General features: G+C 41.5%; 1 protein-coding gene across 7 annotated transcripts in view; it reads left to right on the top strand.

Moving 5' to 3' along the window:
* Window positions 1–16,953, top strand: part of NFIA (nuclear factor I A) — a 369,111-nt gene that overhangs the window by 263,098 nt on the left and 89,060 nt on the right. For all 7 annotated transcript variants that reach the window (XM_035018415.1, XM_035018417.1, XM_035018414.1 and 4 more), the window contains exon 6: window positions 2,309–2,436. In XM_035018415.1, the coding sequence (XP_034874306.1) occupies window positions 2,309–2,436 (128 nt within the window). The remainder of the gene's footprint in view (window positions 1–2,308; window positions 2,437–16,953) is intronic.

Raw genomic sequence — 16,953 nt, 5'->3', positions numbered from 1 at the left:
CAAGAAGGGGAGGCACAAGGTTATAGAAGCTGCATGTTCTGATAAAAAGAATAGAAATTCATGCAAAGAGACCATATTTTTTTCTGGTTTTATGTATGAGAAGGAATCTTTTGTGTACATCCTTCTACAAAAAAAATTCTGTTTGATGTAGTTTCACATAAATTATAGAAAAGTTCTCCAAGTGTCTATCTTTCACTGAACTTCAAGGAAAGCCAAGCGAAGAACATAAAATTAGCTATTAAAGGTTTTCCTTTGGGTTCTAAGCTAGCATGCCACAGATATGCTGCTTTCCTGTGGTCCGGCTTTAATGAGAACAGAACTTAAAGGCAGAGCATACTGGAATACCAACTTTAATAATTAGAATTTCTTGCCTTACATTGGGTCCTCAACATTTTCTTATTCAGATTGCAGCCATCGCCTCTTCACTGTCTCGCTGCCTCTAGGATCCATCTCCTTCTTTTTCCTTTGCTTTTCCAAAGCCATCATCTGCACAACTACCAGAGTGGCCTTTCTGAAATTGACTCTGATGTCACTCCCTGTTGAAACTTTTTCAGGGAGTCTCCATGGCTGATAGGACAAAATCCAGATTCGTATCATCGCCTATCACCTCCACCCCCTTCTTTCACTTCGACTTCAGCCAGGACACGAACCTGGCAATTCTCTGCATGTGTCACATCTTCCTCATGATGTTGCTTCTGCCTGATACACACCTCCATCCAGGGAGTAATGTTCAGAATATCCGATAACCTGTGTGACACGAGTGTTACCAATTAGAACAGATGCCGCTTTGCCACAGTGCTCAGGCTGAGTCCTGGAATGCCCCAGATGCATTCGACGTTAACCCTTTAGTTTTTGGATCATGAGCGTGTCCTGGGGCAAAGCTGGGGTGGCAAGGGTGGGGAAACTTGAGATGGTGACACTTTGCCAATTGATAAAGAAGTATTTCCATATTTTGAAATAAAAATAGCCTCCTGGGTGGTGCATCAGCCGAGTACCAGCCTATCCGTACCCTTTCCTTCCTTATGCCTGTCTCCTCGACACTCACTCATACAGACAGTGCAGGAACTACCTCCTTCGGGAAGCTTTTCCCAACCTCTCAGGCATATCACTGTTTTCTTCTTTCATCAAGAAATCCACTGTGTCCTATATGTGCTTTCATCATAATACCTACATTTCTCTTTTGCACAATTTTATTTGCCTCTGCATCTCTGTCTGCTAGACTGCAAACTCCATGGAGACAGGGGCCATGTCTGATGCATCTCGATATCCCAGCATTTAGCACAGCACCTAGCACAGAGAAGGGACACAACACATGTTTGATAAATGAAAACATATTAAAAAATCTGTACCCTGACACGTGAGGAAATTTCCCAGCGGGCACTCCCACTAGGTATGAAATCTATTCATTCTGATAGTATGTTAGTGACATTATCAATTAAGACAATTAGAACATATTAGCAACATGGCATTTCACTATCTTTCCACTCCTGAAGCCTCAACTTGGGAGAAAAATTCAGTCCTTCAACTGGAGGAAACGAGATGCATTCTGGAGATTTCTCAACCATACCTCTCCAAAAATAAAAAATATCCAGAACTTCATTTTGGTGCCCTCTGTGTAGGCATCAAAAGAGGAAGGGCATAGAAAGGATTGGGCCACTCTTTTTTCCATGTCCCTAGTTCTCAGAGGGGAATGTACACCTTCCCCCCATCTTTCTCTCTTTGGAGCATTGTATTTGTCTCTAGCATCTCCATCGGAATCTGGACTATGGCAGCTGCACAGCAGATACTTTTTGAATAAACAGATCCAAGTGGAAGATGAGAAAACGTAGGAAAAAAGAGAGAGAGAGAAAAGCAACCCAAGCTCTTCTTGAAGGGCTTTGAACCCTGATCTTTATCCCTTCCGCGGTGCCAGAGGGACTGAGTGATGTGTAGGGACATTGCTGACGGCGAGGTCCCCGCCGCTGCCTGAGAAGACACGAAATGCCGTCTTCCTGCAGACACTTCCAGGTGGAGATGGGCGCAGGAGCCAGCCACCAGTTCCTCAAAGGAGAAAGGAACAGGATGGGGCAGCAGCAGCAGCAACTTGAGGGACAGTAAAAATCAAACCCAGAAACCTGGAACAACACAGGCCCAAGACTTTGTTCCACATCCAGTGACTCACTCGACTGAACAAGAAGCCTGAAAAGAAGTGCGAGAACTACACCGAGTTGCCCAATGGCTTCCTCCTTTGGCCTTCTTTCAACCAGGGATGCGCTATCCAAGGGAGGGGTTTGGATGGCTTTTCAACATGTCCCCTTTGTTATTTCAGCTCCACGAAGCGCCTCAAGTCTGTGGAGGATGAAATGGACAGTCCTGGTGAAGAGCCATTTTACACAGGCCAAGGGCGCTCCCCGGGCAGCGGCAGTCAGTCCAGCGGATGGCATGAAGTGGAGCCAGGTGAGCGGCGCGAGCGCGTGGGCGCGTCGGTGCGTGGCTAGCACGTGCACGTCTGAAACGTGCGTGGGGGGGCGTGCGTGCGTAGGACGCACGTGCGTAGGACGCACGGAAGCCGCCTCACAGCGGTGGATCCTTCCACCCCAGCTCGTGTTTGCCTCTGCTGCTTCCAGCGAAGGGGGGCCGGGGGCGGATAACAGCTGACGTGAGAGGCTGTAAGCGTGCGCTGCGGTTTTTGACTCTTACGTGTTCTTACCTACCCTGCAGTCACATAGTCATGTGCCTTTGCTTTTGTTTTTCTCCTGAGTGCCTTTGGGGGTTGGCTTTTGGGATTATCTTCTAATAATCTTAAAGAAAAATCTGCCGACTTTTTCAACGGGGTGGATAATGTTGGAAAGGAGAAGAGGGTCCCTGTGCTACACAGTGTATGCTTGGATTTTTATAAAATGAGGTGTTTATTTTATTTTATTTTTAAAGATTTTATTGATAGAGAGAGAGAAAGCGCGAGTGGGGGGGAGTGGAGGGAGAGGGACAAGCAGACTCCGTGCTGAACACCCGAGTCTGATGGGGGCTTGATCCCACGACCGGAGATCCTGAGCCGAAATCAAGAGTTGGACACTTAACTGAGCCATCCAGGCGTCCCTGGAAGTTTCCAAATTTTTTGAAGAGACTTCTATAACATTGGTATCAAAATTGGACAGGTCGCCAACACACAAAAAAATTGCAGCTCATTTCTGAGGAGGTGTTTAAGTGTGTTTTCCTGTTACTGGTTATCGCCGTTATTGTTTTTCTATTTAAATGGAACAACTATCTATCCGTCTGAACTAAGCAAATGATGACTCCTAGTCTGACCTCCCGGGATAGTCTAGTCTTGGCTCTGGAGTCTTGAGAGGAATGTGAATAATTCAGCTAGCACACGTGTCTAACCTCCACATGGACAAGGGAGAATCTTCTCCTGTGCCTTTCTCGATCTGCAAAGTCAATTGGATAGAGAGGATGGAGTGTGGGCTTTGGAATAGAGAGGCAGAGTATAATCCTGGCTCTTGGTCCTGCTGGCTGTGGGATTATAGGCAAATGACCCAACCTCTCTGAGCATAAGTGTCCCCATTTTTATAAGTCAATACTAACAGCTGTTTCAACGCTCTTGAGATTTAAATGAGGTAACATAACACAACCCATCTAAGAATTATACCTACCTAGCACAGAGGAAGGTTGAAACAAAATGCTTTCTGATCATTCTCCCCCGCCTAGGACTCAGAATGATTCCTTGCAAGAATAGACAAGCACCAAGGAGATTTTTGAACTAACCCTTTTGTCTTCAGGTCTTAACTTCTCTCTCTCCTCCCTGACATATCAAAAAACAATCCTCAGAGGGAATGGCATGAAAGAGATTTTTGGGGTGATGGAACTGTCGTGTATCCTGATTGTGGTGGTGGGTACAGGAATCTATACATGTGTTAACATTCATAGAAATGGATACCTTCCATTCCCCTGCAGTTTTATTGTATGATAATTAAAAACAAAAGAGGACAAAACAAAAGCTCAGGCCCCACTAGCTGAGTCCTTTCTCTTGCTCCCTTTACTAAAATGCAGAAGTTTCACTTTGTCTAGCTTCTGCTTAATACTCTCGCTCACTCATTCAGCCATCCTCATTGGGAACTTTCTGCCTGGTTCTGGGAACTGAAGGGTGAATGGGAAGGCTCTGGCTTTGGCTTTCAAGGAATTCACAGTTGGGGGTAGGACACAGATGCATGAGGAGATCCTTACATGGTGATAGGGGAAGTGCAGGGATGGGGAGATTAGCCTCCATCTTCTCATTATTTCTAATTATTACCAACACAGCACTCAAGGGGTGGTGGATCTTCTATAAAGGTCATACACATCTGCTTAGCACCACACTTAGCTCATGCCCGTTCACCGAGAGTGGCTAAGAAATAAAGCCAGGCCTAAATGCAAATGAAAATGCTGACTCCCCATTGCAGCTTCAACGGCATCATCAGCAAGATCTCAGGAAAGTGCCAATGAAAAGTTTATGTGCTATTAAAAAATGAAAAGATGTACAACTTCTTTGAACCCTTTTTAAAAGACTAATTAGAGTTCTAGCCAGTTTACCAGCTTCAGTGAAAATCAGAATCGAAATATATAGGTTTGGTACACGGTGCTTGAGTATTGTGTGTGCTAATGAGGTTTTATACACAGAGAAGCTGCTTTACTGTGTTGATGTACATGATGCTCCCCCACTGGGAGACTCTTCTCTGGGTCGTTGTAGATATTTGGGGGGCGCATATTGGGGGTAGAGGGAGACAGGTTGAATATAGGGTACTTTGACCTGGTGACTCTTTTTTTTCAGTGATTCTATTCCTGTTTGCACCTTATGATTCAAATCATCATATATTTTAACATCTGAATGCCTAGATTCTTTGAAGTCATTAAATAATGAAAGTTTAACGGCCGAATTCTTTTTGGGTAATGATACTATATATATGGCATAATAGAGACATCCCCCACAATTATACTATATTCTTGGATTGATTCTCCATCCCCTCTCCCCGTTGCATTACAGAAAAAATGCAGTTTCATGGTATATGTGTTGGGGGTTGGGGGAGGACAGTGGATACATTTACATTTGGCCATATTCAGCATAGAAAGTCATAATTGAAACAGGGCCTGAGGGGACATTAAAACTCAACCGAAGGATGTTGTACATGTGCCTGGTGACTTTGGTGTCATTAACTCACACCAGCCATTTTAAATGGATAATTTATGCTGCCAGATGGTCCTTTTTGGGGATTTTCCATCTAGCCCAATCCCCCTTTTGGCACAGAGAACACCCTTATGTTGTTCCCACACTGATCCGGGCCTGCATAGCTTTTCCCCAGGGGTACAGTTCATTGAGTAGGAGGCTTTTAGTGGTTCACTCATGTAAATTACCTTCAGAACATGTTGGGAGTTATGTCTATTTGAATGCACCGGCAGCCTCTTGGTTGCCTACATTGGGGATAATTCTCTCAAACAAATCCTAAAGGGTACTTTGTTTATGCCTCAGATGTGACACAGGAAGCAAGGCCTGTACTTACTCCTCACTCAGAGAGCTTTGCATCTGTTTACCTGCCCTCAAATGCTTTTTCTGGACTCCCGGCCAAAAGAGGGCCGAAGGTTGCCAGAGGAGACAAATTTCCTTGAGCAACAGGAAGGCTTTGGAAAGTAAAACAAACCAGACATGCAGTAAATTACATGGGCTCTTTCAAATGTCTTTTGTAGTATCCTGTTCCCCATTAGTTTATCTCAGCACTTTCAGTGAACAGCTCTTATTATCTGGGAAGAAGGGCATAGGAGATGAAAGATGATGTTAGTTTAAGAACATCAGACAACCTCAAGCTGACTTTCGCGTCTCTTACAATGCTACATTTGTTCCCTCCACTTAGTTTCATTTCCCAGTTATCTCAAAACTGGGTTAGATTCGAAGCTTTGAAGCTAATCATGCACTGATGAAATGAGTCCTATGAAATTCTATCAAGCAAAAACTCACATACCATCAACTCTTGTTTATCTGTACAAATGAAAAATTACAGAGAAACTGATAATGTAAATAAATAGGAAGGACACCAACAGGCGCCTACATGGGATCAGACACTGTGCACGGTGCTTTCACATACACGGTAAAAATTATAGTTATGATGGTTGGAGTACCTTCTGTATACCGGGTTGTTGTTTTTTTAATTACCTTAAATTATGCAAGACAGAATGGAATGATCTTGCCTCTGTAGAGATGAAAACAGAATTATAAAAGGTTAAGTGACTTGTCTTGGGCCACACAGATAGTAAACCTGTGGATCCAGGTCCAAACTTGAGCCTAAATCTGAGTTCAGAGGTTAAGTTTTGGCTTCTATGCTCAGTACCTCTTTTACCATAATGCTTATGCTTATAATTTGAGATCTCATGTCCTGGGTTTGTATTGAAATTAAAAACATAATAATAAAAACCAAAAAATAATGCAACAGAAAGACCTGAAAAATCCCCCACTTCCTTTATCCCAAACCCTTGTCATATAACTGAAGCCAGAGGAGTGTGGGTTATTAAATACACATAGGACACATATGTGAGCAAATAGTATTGACTTTTAACAAAGTAAAATATCAATTTTTCCCCATCAAATCAAATCATCTTCAGCATTCAGATCTTTGTTCAAATAAGATGTCATCAGAGAGGCTGCCAGTGATCTAAATAGTTGGTGTTTCTCTTCCATCATTCCATAATTTGTAACCTTGCTTTTCTTTCTTCATACCCCTGTATACTGCCGTTGTCTGTGTTCTCTCTAGAGAATGTACACTCCATGGGCAGTGGAGTGTCTTTTCCACTGCTTATCCCCAGCATCCATATCAGCATCTGGCACATAATAGGTACTCAATAAATATTGTTTGAATGAGTGGAGCCTACAAAGCAGGGAATTTTGGGGTGTTTTCAATAAACCTAAAAACAGAATTTGCCACCAGTAATCCTCCCAGAATTGATGTTTGCTATATTCTCAATCCATAGACTGTTACTTAGTCAAATCCAATTATTAACAAGTAGTAAGCCAAACTGCTCAGCCTCAACCATGGGCCCCATTGACAAGTAGTGGTGTACCAAACTTTATTACAAGTATCCCTTGACTTAAAGGATATTCCTTTAAGTGAATCAAATCTTTTTTTAAAAAAAAATAATACTTTTATTGTTTTTTTTTTTTAAAGAAAAGTCTTTTCTCTTTAAGGTAATTCAGTATTACAAGCTCTATATCAAGAACTGCAATAGTGAATTTTTGTAGAATATTTTATGTAACTGCCCTGATTTATGTCTGAAATTTTTCAGATTTCCCTATCAAATTTTCTCTTATGCAAGTATAAGGAACATCATATGAGACACTATGAGCTCTATATCATATGAGTTATAACCTTGCTACTCAAAGTGTGGTTGGAGGACTGGCAACATGACATCACCTGAGAACTTAATAAAAATGCAGAATTTCAGGGTGCACCTGGGTGGCTTAGTCAGTTAAGCTTCTGACTCTTGATGTTGGCTCAGGTCATGATCTCGGGGTCATGAGATTGAGCCCTGCGTCAGGCCCCGCGCTCAGTACGCAGTCTGCTTGTCCCTCTCCCTCTGCTCCTCCCCCTGCTCTCTCTCTCTCTCAAATAAATAAATAAAATCTTTTTTAAAAGCCCAGAATAGGGCGCCTGGGTGGCTCAGTTGGTTAAACGACTGCCTTCAGCTCAGGTCATGATCCCAGGGTCCTGGGATCGAGTCCCGCATTGGGCTCCCTGCTCTGCGGGGAGCCTGCTTCTCCCTCTCCCACTCCCCCTGCTTGTGTTCCCTCTCTCGCTGTGTCTCTGTCAAATAAATAAAATCTTTAAAAAAAATAAAAATAAAAGCCCAGAATATCAGACCCTACCCAGACCAACTGAATTTTAATAGTTGGTTATGTTTATCTGGGTGATATTTATACGTGTTAGGGATTAAAAAGCACTAATCTAGGCCCTTCCGTTGGCTGTTCCTTCAGTGAGTTCTCACCACTCAATCTCTGTCTGGAGGCACCCTGAACTTTCCATGGTGTATTCCCCAACCTTCCCCCCTACTTTAAATAGGAATGCCTTTAACATTTTTCTAGATACATAGAAACTTAACCTGTTTTAAAACAGATCAGAGAAGGTAGCACACACGCTCATTGACTCATGCAGTGTTGAGATACCTCACTCACGGCATGAAAGACTGAATGTTCTCCATCTCTCTCTCTCATCTTCCTCCACTTTAAGTGCATGAAGAATGACTGATCAATGTAATTCAGGTCAAACCAAGTCACTGAATCTTTATTAAGCGTTGACTGAGTGCAGTAAGGAGTACATACAAAGATGGCTCCATCAGGTCCCTATCTTCGAGGGCAAATCAGATTTCCTCAGTTGTCAGCCACTCTCTGTAAGATGGGAACTGTTGTTTCTGGCCCATCTTTGTCACAGAGTTGTCACAATCAAATGAGGTAATGAACTTGAACTTCCATTCCAAGTGCCAAAGTCCTTTTTTAAAGCAAATATCCTCTAATCATGTGAGGTATCATAATTATTCAGCTCATGGCGGTTGAAAGCAGGCAGGTTTAAATCCCTTAGAAGTAAAAGAGGAGAGTTGTTCAATCTGATGGGAGAATTCAGGACACTTTCCTCAGAAGGCAGCCATGGAACGAGGTGTCAGCTGGAACCCAGAGGAGAAACAGCCACTGACTTGAAAGTGAGACTTGATATTTCTTAGCCTTTTAATTATTAGTATATATAAATTCAAGTGTTGTTCCTGTATCTTTCTTCCTGAGTTGCAAGGCAGCTTTGTGGTTGTCCTGTGAACCTTCTCAGGATCTGTGTCCCCAAAAGTGACTCAGTTAAGGCTCCAGTGCTCTTCACAGATTACCAAGTGGCACCACTTACTGCGTTTGAGACCACAGCTGCGTCAAGCACATACGTTTCCGTGAAGTCCCACAAGAGGTTAAGATCATTTTTTTTATGATCTTACAGGACTTTTGAGTGAAATTTAGTACAGTGCTTGAAAACAGGGGAGAAAGACTCCTGAAATTTTCTCCTGGACAAAAATGTTCAGAAATAGCATGCCTTCCATTACACTGTGATTGTCAAACCTTACTAACAGACACCATTACATTAGCCAAGACGTCGGGAGTTCTAGACAGTTCAATGAAGTTTTTAAAGTCAGATTTGATAAATAGTAAGGTTAGTTGTAGTTCTCTTTTTAAAAACTTTCAGTGATAGGGGCGCCTGGGTAGCTCAGTTGGTTGGGCGACTGCCTCCGGCTCAGGTCATGATCCTGGAGTCCCAGGATCGAGTCCCGCATCGGGCTTCCTGCTCAGCAGGGAGTCTGCTTCTCCCTCTGGCCCTCCCCCCTCATGTGCTCTCTCTGTCTCTCTCATGCTCTCTTTCACAAATAAATAAATAAAATCTTTAAAAAAAAAAAAAAACTTTCAGTGATAAACTTCTCCCCAAAGACTAAGTAGTCTTCATTTTTGAAGGTCAAGATTAAGCGGTGCAGTAACATGCTGTCTGTTCTTATGATTATTAAGTAAAGAAATACATTTTTTTAAAGATTTTATTTATTTATTTATTTGACAGAGAGAGACACAGTGAGAGAGGGAACACAAGCAGGGGGAGTGGGAGACGGAGAAGCAGGCTCCCCGCTGAGCAAGGAGCCTGATGCGGGGCTCGACCCCAGGACCCGGGATCACGACCTGAGCCGAAGGCAGGCGCTTAACGACTGAGCCACCCAGGCGCCCCAAGAATACATTTTTTAAAGGCATGTGTAAAAGAATATCTTTGTAAACAGCGGGTCAGCCACTGGCCTGGGACCTTTAGATGCAGAGTTCGGTGTCACCACTACAGGGAGCCCAGTTGGATTTTGCAGGCACCTGTTCATTCATTGTCATTTTAAATACTGCATATTAGGTTCACTTGGATTCCCAACTCTGCTGCTCCTAATTTGACTGCCAACCGTCATTCATCAATTGTAAGAGTGGGGGGAGTTTACCAACTTGAACTTGTAGCTGAGACACGTAGGAGGAGGCTCATTATCAATGCCAATAAAAAGGCAGCAGACTGGTAACAATAGTACATTGATCACAGACACTCTGCTGCACTAGCCTATATTAGGGACCATGATTAAATCTCCCACAGTCTCCCGCTGTAATAGGAATAGTCACTGTTACAGAACACTGCCATAGGATCAATGTCTTGGCTTTTCTTTTGCATTTATGGAGCAGTGGGAAAGCATCGTTCTGCGACCACATTCTCTTCCATTATCCCTTTATTATTGGCACCTGCTCATTAGAGACTGGTGCACCAGGACAGTAGCTAGGGGGCTGTGCTTTAGGGACCCTCCGTCATCGGAGACATTTCACCCCAACAAGGGGTTATGGCGGGAAAGCTGTATCACGCAGTGAGCACTCAAACCACCATTCCCAAATGTCCTTACTTTCTTTATCAAGGCTGTTTTTGTCAGGCCAAATAAAGGGCCTAAAATAACCTATTGTAATTGGAGTCCGAAAGGTTACCTATAAAAAGAAAAGAAATACTCTTTTCACCTGTGTATAAATACGTACGAGAAAGCATCGTCAAGAAAATAACTGTTATATTCCTGCAGCCTAGTATAGTGCCTGGCACAGGGTCTCCGTTCAATCAATATTTGTTGAATAAGTAAATAAATAATAAGCTGGAGACCACACATGTCTGCGCTCGCCCTGTGAGTGGGGCGAAGTGCTCAGGAAGCAGAGCGCTGCGTACATTTGTTGTGTGAATGAGTGCAGCCCCCTCTTGCATCAGAACCCAGATGCACAGTCTTGTGAATACAGAAGCTCCCCGGAAAACAGATGCTGCATTTCAGCTGGGCTCGTCTGAGTAAAGAAATTATCCAAATCTCCAAATTGTTAATTTCATGTTTGAAATTGAGGCTGTGTAAATATTCCAGAAAGGAGGAAGAAAGAGATGGAGCTTATACCTTGGATTTAGATGGGAAATCTTCTGCCCTCCCCCAGCTCCGTCTCCATCTTCAGCACAGCCCCCGCGGCCTCGGTTAGCGAAGTGCTGGCTCATCGCGTGGCCTTATTTAGCGTGTTGTAAGGAGGAACTGTACGGCAAAGTTTATTCCAGCCACAACAGTATTACGGGCTCACTGAGGAGGGAGAAAATCAGAGTGAAATAGAACGTATCAGGAAGAGGAAAAAGTACAAATTAAGAATCACAACTCTACAATTCTTGTATTCTGCCGTGAACCCCAACCTGCCTGGGGACTTGAGCAGACCACTTCTCTGAATTTTCCTCATATATAAACACTGGGGACAGTAAAACAGCCCAGGCTGTGTCCTGTATAGCTTTGACGTGATCAAATAGATAATAAAAGTAGGAGCTACCATTTATTAAGCACCAGCTGTGTGCAAGGTACTGTGCATAGCACCAGAGGTAGAGTACTTTTAATATAGCTAAAGTATACTTCACAAACCATAAAGTTTTACCCAAATACTGTATATCTTTTTGTTTTGGTAAATACTTTGAAAACTCTGAAGTGCTACATGAGTTTAAGAAACAAGCATACCTCATTTTATTGTGCTTCAGTTTATCGCACTTCTCAGATACTGTGTTTTTAACGAAGGTTTGTTGCAACCCTGCATCGAGCAAGTCTCTTGGCATCATTTTTCCAACAACATTTGCTCACTTCCTATCTCTGTGTCATAGTTTGGTAATTCTTGCAACATTGCAAGCTTTTTCATCATTATTATATTTGATATGGTGATCTGTGATCAGTGGTTATAAGTTGCAGGAAGCTTAGATGATGGTTAGCATAGTAATAAAGTATTTTTAAATTAAGGTATATACGGTGGGATTTCTTAGTCATAATGCCATTGTACACTGAGTAAACTATAGTATAGTGTGAACATAACTTTTATGTGTACTGGGAAACCAAAAAATTTGTTTGACTTGCTTTTTCTCAATATTCGCTTTGTTGTGGTGGTCTGGAACCGAACCTGCATTATCTCCGAGGTACGCCTGTACATGAAATTAAATGGAAAACATATTGTACATATCTGTGTCTCTTCTATGCAAAGCACTGTGCAAGGTGATAGAGGGAAAAATAAATAAATAAACCAAGACAGACTCTGCCCTCAAAGTGTTTACAGCCAGCAAAGGAAGGAGGGCTAAGTGCTTAAACAAGTACCCAGTGGCTACAATACAGACATGAGTACGCTAAGATTCATGCAGGTCAGGAGTTTATTTATTGGCTTGGACAACAGTCCTCCACTGTATCGGCTTGAAAAAGCTGGTGCATCAACCATTCCATTATTAAAGGAGCATTAGTAAATGCTAGTCCCTATTTCCTTCCCTTCGTAATACCAGCCTTATCTTTCCTTATCTCTAAAAAGCATATAGAAAACCAGTATATTAGAAAACTCTCAGGAAGTGTGCAAAGCAATGCCATCTGACTCCAGCCAAAGATCTTTCTGCACCCACAGACTCAAATCTCCCTTCCTGAAACAGAGTGTTCTGATTTGTGGGTAATGAAATTGGGCAGAATCTAAGCAAATGTTTACTTAGAGGAAACACAGTTATTCTGAATTGACATTAAATTCACCAAAGGGAAAAATAACCAGAAAGTGTAGTTGGAAGAGAAGAAACAAAAGGGATAGGTAGATAGGCAGGCAGATCAAACTTACCTAAGAGTTGGCTGTGCTGGTTTTCCTGTATCTAATAAATTTTATTTATCTAGCATTATTAGATATTTGTAGAACTCAAACAGAAGGTAGTCTTAACCTCTCATATAAAGAGAAAAAATTCTTTAGCATTCTTCCTCTCTTCTGTAAATACAATGTAGATATTTCATAGACTCAAATAATACCACAATTTGATTAACAATGAAAGGTAAATTGACCTATATTTTGTCATTGGAATGCTGCTGAAATTTTAACTCTAGAAGTGTTTTATAAGTAACAGCTAATGTTTACTGAGCACTTACTATGGGCCAGACATTGTTCTAAGAGAGAAAGAGAGACAGAGGGAGAGATTTGTAAAAAATGATACAGGTCAACAATAAATCTATTTTCAGACTTACTTCCCTCTCTCATAGGTTTTTATATTTTTCCCACATACTGGTTATTCTATTTAAATGTTAAACAATCAAATACAACACCATCGGTCTATATAGGAATAAAGTTTTCTCTTTTTTTGGCCATCGGTGTCTTCAATAGAGTAGCTTTTTCATACTCCAGAATAGGGGCTTTATTTGGGAAATAGGGGAGAGAGGAAGAAAGAAACCTCCCTGCCCACGCAGATCTCAAGGGTCAGTAGCTTTTCTGTCTGTGCCATGTGGCAGTTTCTGATGCGATTGTGAACATTGCAATCACTTTCCTGCTCGGCAGAGGATTACAATAATGCCTATTTATCCAACTCTACCCATCCAAGGATTTCAAATACATCATAAACTCATCAATTAATCAAAGACATGGCACCCATTTCGAGATGATGGGTGAATTACATCCTACGAGATTACGAGAAATGCTCACATTGGCATAGTAAATCAGGGGCTGTTTCCTTGATAGATTCCCAAACAACACAAGTCCTAAAATGAGGAGGGTTCTGTCCAGCACTGAATCGCAAAGTGTGTTTCTCAAATAGAAGATGTCAGGAATAAAAAAAGTCACTTTATGTCATAGCATCACTTAACCTTGATGAAAAATTAAACCGCGATGGAAAAGCTGAATCTGTTGAAATACAGTGAATTGGCTTGCCTCCTCAGAGTAAAGTATTACTGACTACCCTTCCTTGACAATTGAAAACCCCTCTGAATGCTGGGTTTAAAATACTGGGTTACTCCATGGGGCGCCTGGGTGGCTCAGTCGGTTAAGCGACTGCCTTCGGCTCAGGTCATGATCCTGGAGTCCCAGGATCGAGTCCCGCATCGGGCTCCCTGCTCAGCGGGGAGTCTGCTTCTCCCTCTGACCCTCCTCCCTCTCATGCTCTCTGTCTCTCATTCTCTCTGTCTCAAATAAATAAATAAAATCTTTAAAATAAAATAAAATAAAATAAAATAAAATACTGGGTTACTCCAGTTCTTGGTTCTGTGGTCTGTTTGGAGTGAGGAACTGTGTTGTCATCCGGTGCCTTCAGCCCACCGTGGAGAACAGGCTTTCCATAGAACTGTGAATTTTTGGTATTCATCTGGAGGTTACTCCAGCTCTCCCAGGTTCTCATGTGGTCCACACATCTGACTGCTCTTCATTTTGAAGAAACGTGCCAATCTTTAGGGATTGTATGTAATGAGAGGTCAAGTTTTGGTTTGCATTGTTGGAAATGGCACTCAAGTCATTAGAAACTCAAGGAATGACAGCCCAGTATCCATTTCTAATCTGAAGTGTCCTCTGGAACACCAGATTACTCTGCCTTGTTAGGTTATCCCAACCCAGAAATCACTTCATTGTGATTAGCTTCCAAGATTAATGAATTCTAGGATGTCAAGATTACTTACGACTCAATGCAGGTCCGAATTTGCCATCTGCCTTTCAGCCATTTCATGAACCCAACGGAAGAGAGGGTTTATCAAAATGGCTGTGCAACATCTCTTCTGTTTTAACACTCTTTAGGGACCGATATAAGCAGCTCTTCATGTTCTTGTGTCAAAATACATATGTAAGGATTAAAAGTAGTATGGGTTGCATAAGAGTGCTTTTCAGGGCCAGTTATTCTTTGATATTTATCACTTCATAGTGGCAACACCTGCTTCTAATTTTAAGAGTTCTCTTTTTCAGTGGGTGATTTTTTTTTTCTTTTCAGCAAAGAAATCTTATCCTCAAAAGACTTAACTGGTAATTTTTCTCCTTTTGATGTGCTTGATATTTTTATGAGTCTGTCCATCAGCACTGAAGCCTTAACATGCCTTAAGTTAAAAAAAAATCTTTACAACACATAATCATTATATCGGGTTACCTAAATTTATATCCTCACCACACATTTGGAGACTTTTCCAGAGATATAACTTGTTAAAAATGTCATTATTTGCCATTTGGACTACTTGATAGTTGTCTTAAGTTGACTAGAGCCGTAGAAATAAACTCTGCCTTGCAGGAGGCGTTCAGCCACTTACATTCAGTGTACATATTTGGTTGATTTTTACATTCAGGGACACAGTTGGTGACAGCTGTCATTTGAGATTGGTGAGTGGAAGGGAAAAAAAAGGAGAGGACCCTAGTTTTGTCTATTTAGACACATATGGAAATAGTCCTCTGGTTTGAGGGGAGCCAGCCCACTTGTAGAGCCCAGTGTGGTTTGCTTTTCAGTTTTTATCCTGTGTAAAGACCTTTTCCTAATAGATGCTGGATAAAGTTAATTATACAAGTAGAAAAAGCTGCAAAAGATGGTATATTGCTAGCAACCCATTCTGATTGGGCTGTGGGGAGTTGTCGGTATAAAATTGGATCCTTGTGTTGGGTTCCAAAAAAAAAGGTGTGAATATGAAGGAGAAGTGCTAAATCATGACTCCAGAGAAAATGTCGGCCACGAGCAGTTTTTAGTCTAAGTGAAAACCAAACTTTAGGATTTGGACAAATAAGACAAGAAGAAAAAAAGCGTGAATCATTAACTCCAATATAAAAGCATGATGGTGATCAAGTGTCACCAAACCTAAGTGAAGACACTCAACAAAGACTGTGACTGAATGGAACTAACTCGTTGACTTACTTGATATGAAAAGCTTTGCCAAGTATTTACCCTTAGTGTCAGATAAGTAATTTTTAATAAAATATTTCGAAGATACGAAGACAGTTAAGAAAACAGCACGGTTTTTAATCATGGCACTCATAAGTAAATGGATCTATCATTACGTTGTCACAAAGAATGACAGTGAGCAGAAACATGCTGCTAATCCCTCTCAGATAAGTATTTAATGTAATTAGACAGACACTGTCTCTTGTGTTGAGTGTAGCATTAATCAGGAGAAGTGCAACTTTACACAGAAATTTCTTTTTTTCTGATATGTCATTGTTAAAAAAAAGAAACTGTTTTGTCAGATACTGCTTCAGAAAATGATTTATGTAGCTGTAGCAGTTATTTCCTTTTTTCCCTTTGTATTTTTTATTTTGTGTTTGAATGGTGTTTAAGAACAGTGTGGTCCTTTTGCATCCACAGGGCTGCCTTGGAGGTTCGTGGTTCATTTTGTTTTGCATAATGAACGTAACTTGAAGTGTTCTTAAGCTTTGAAATGACCTGTTGGATCATCTATCGAAAATGAAGGCCAAACTCTTGTAGAGAGAGGTTTTCCTTATAAAGAAATGGCCAGGAGTTTTCTGCATTAAATAAGAGCTCAAGAGAGAATCTCTTTCTGTGAAAAATTCCATGTTACAGTGATGAAATGTGTTGCCCCCTTCCAGCATCCACAGGCATTGCCTTTAAAAAAAAAATTTCCTTTTGCTGTGTAGCGTCCAGCTTGAACTGTGAACTGCTGCATAGTTATAAAGTCGTATCAGTTCAGCTCCTTGCACAGCTCTATCTTACCACTTTCTCGGCAACTCAAAGGCCTTTGATGGCAAAGAATAGGGTTATTGAAGGATGGTGGGCAGATTTCACTAAGTAACCGGTGGAGGTCAAAGTAGTTTATTTGTGGGGATGAACACAGTACAGAGATGAAAAATCAAATGCTTTGCCATAATAAGGTTTAGCAAGAAAATGCTGACTACACTAAGCTCAGATTCTAGCTGACAGAACCTTTTCTAGTGTTCATTACTTGATTCCACAGTTCAAGCAACTTGAAGAGGCCTAAAATTATATTTCTTTTTTCCCCTATGAAATGTTCCAATCAGTTTCAAATTTTACCTTAAGTAAAGTGATGGGCGTTCTGCTTGTATCCAAGGAACACTGGAATTAATAGATCCCCAGTGCAGACATACCCCAAACATGGAACATCACAGACGATATCTCTAAAATTAAATTTTACCAGTAAGACCCTTAAGCGCCAAGC

The sequence above is a fragment of the Mirounga leonina genome, unplaced genomic scaffold (genome assembly GCF_011800145.1).
Source record: "Mirounga leonina isolate KUSES-001 unplaced genomic scaffold, KU_Mleo_1.0 Mir_173, whole genome shotgun sequence".
Taxonomy (NCBI): Eukaryota; Metazoa; Chordata; class Mammalia; order Carnivora; family Phocidae; genus Mirounga; species Mirounga leonina.
This window is presented reverse-complemented; position numbering and strand designations above follow the sequence as displayed.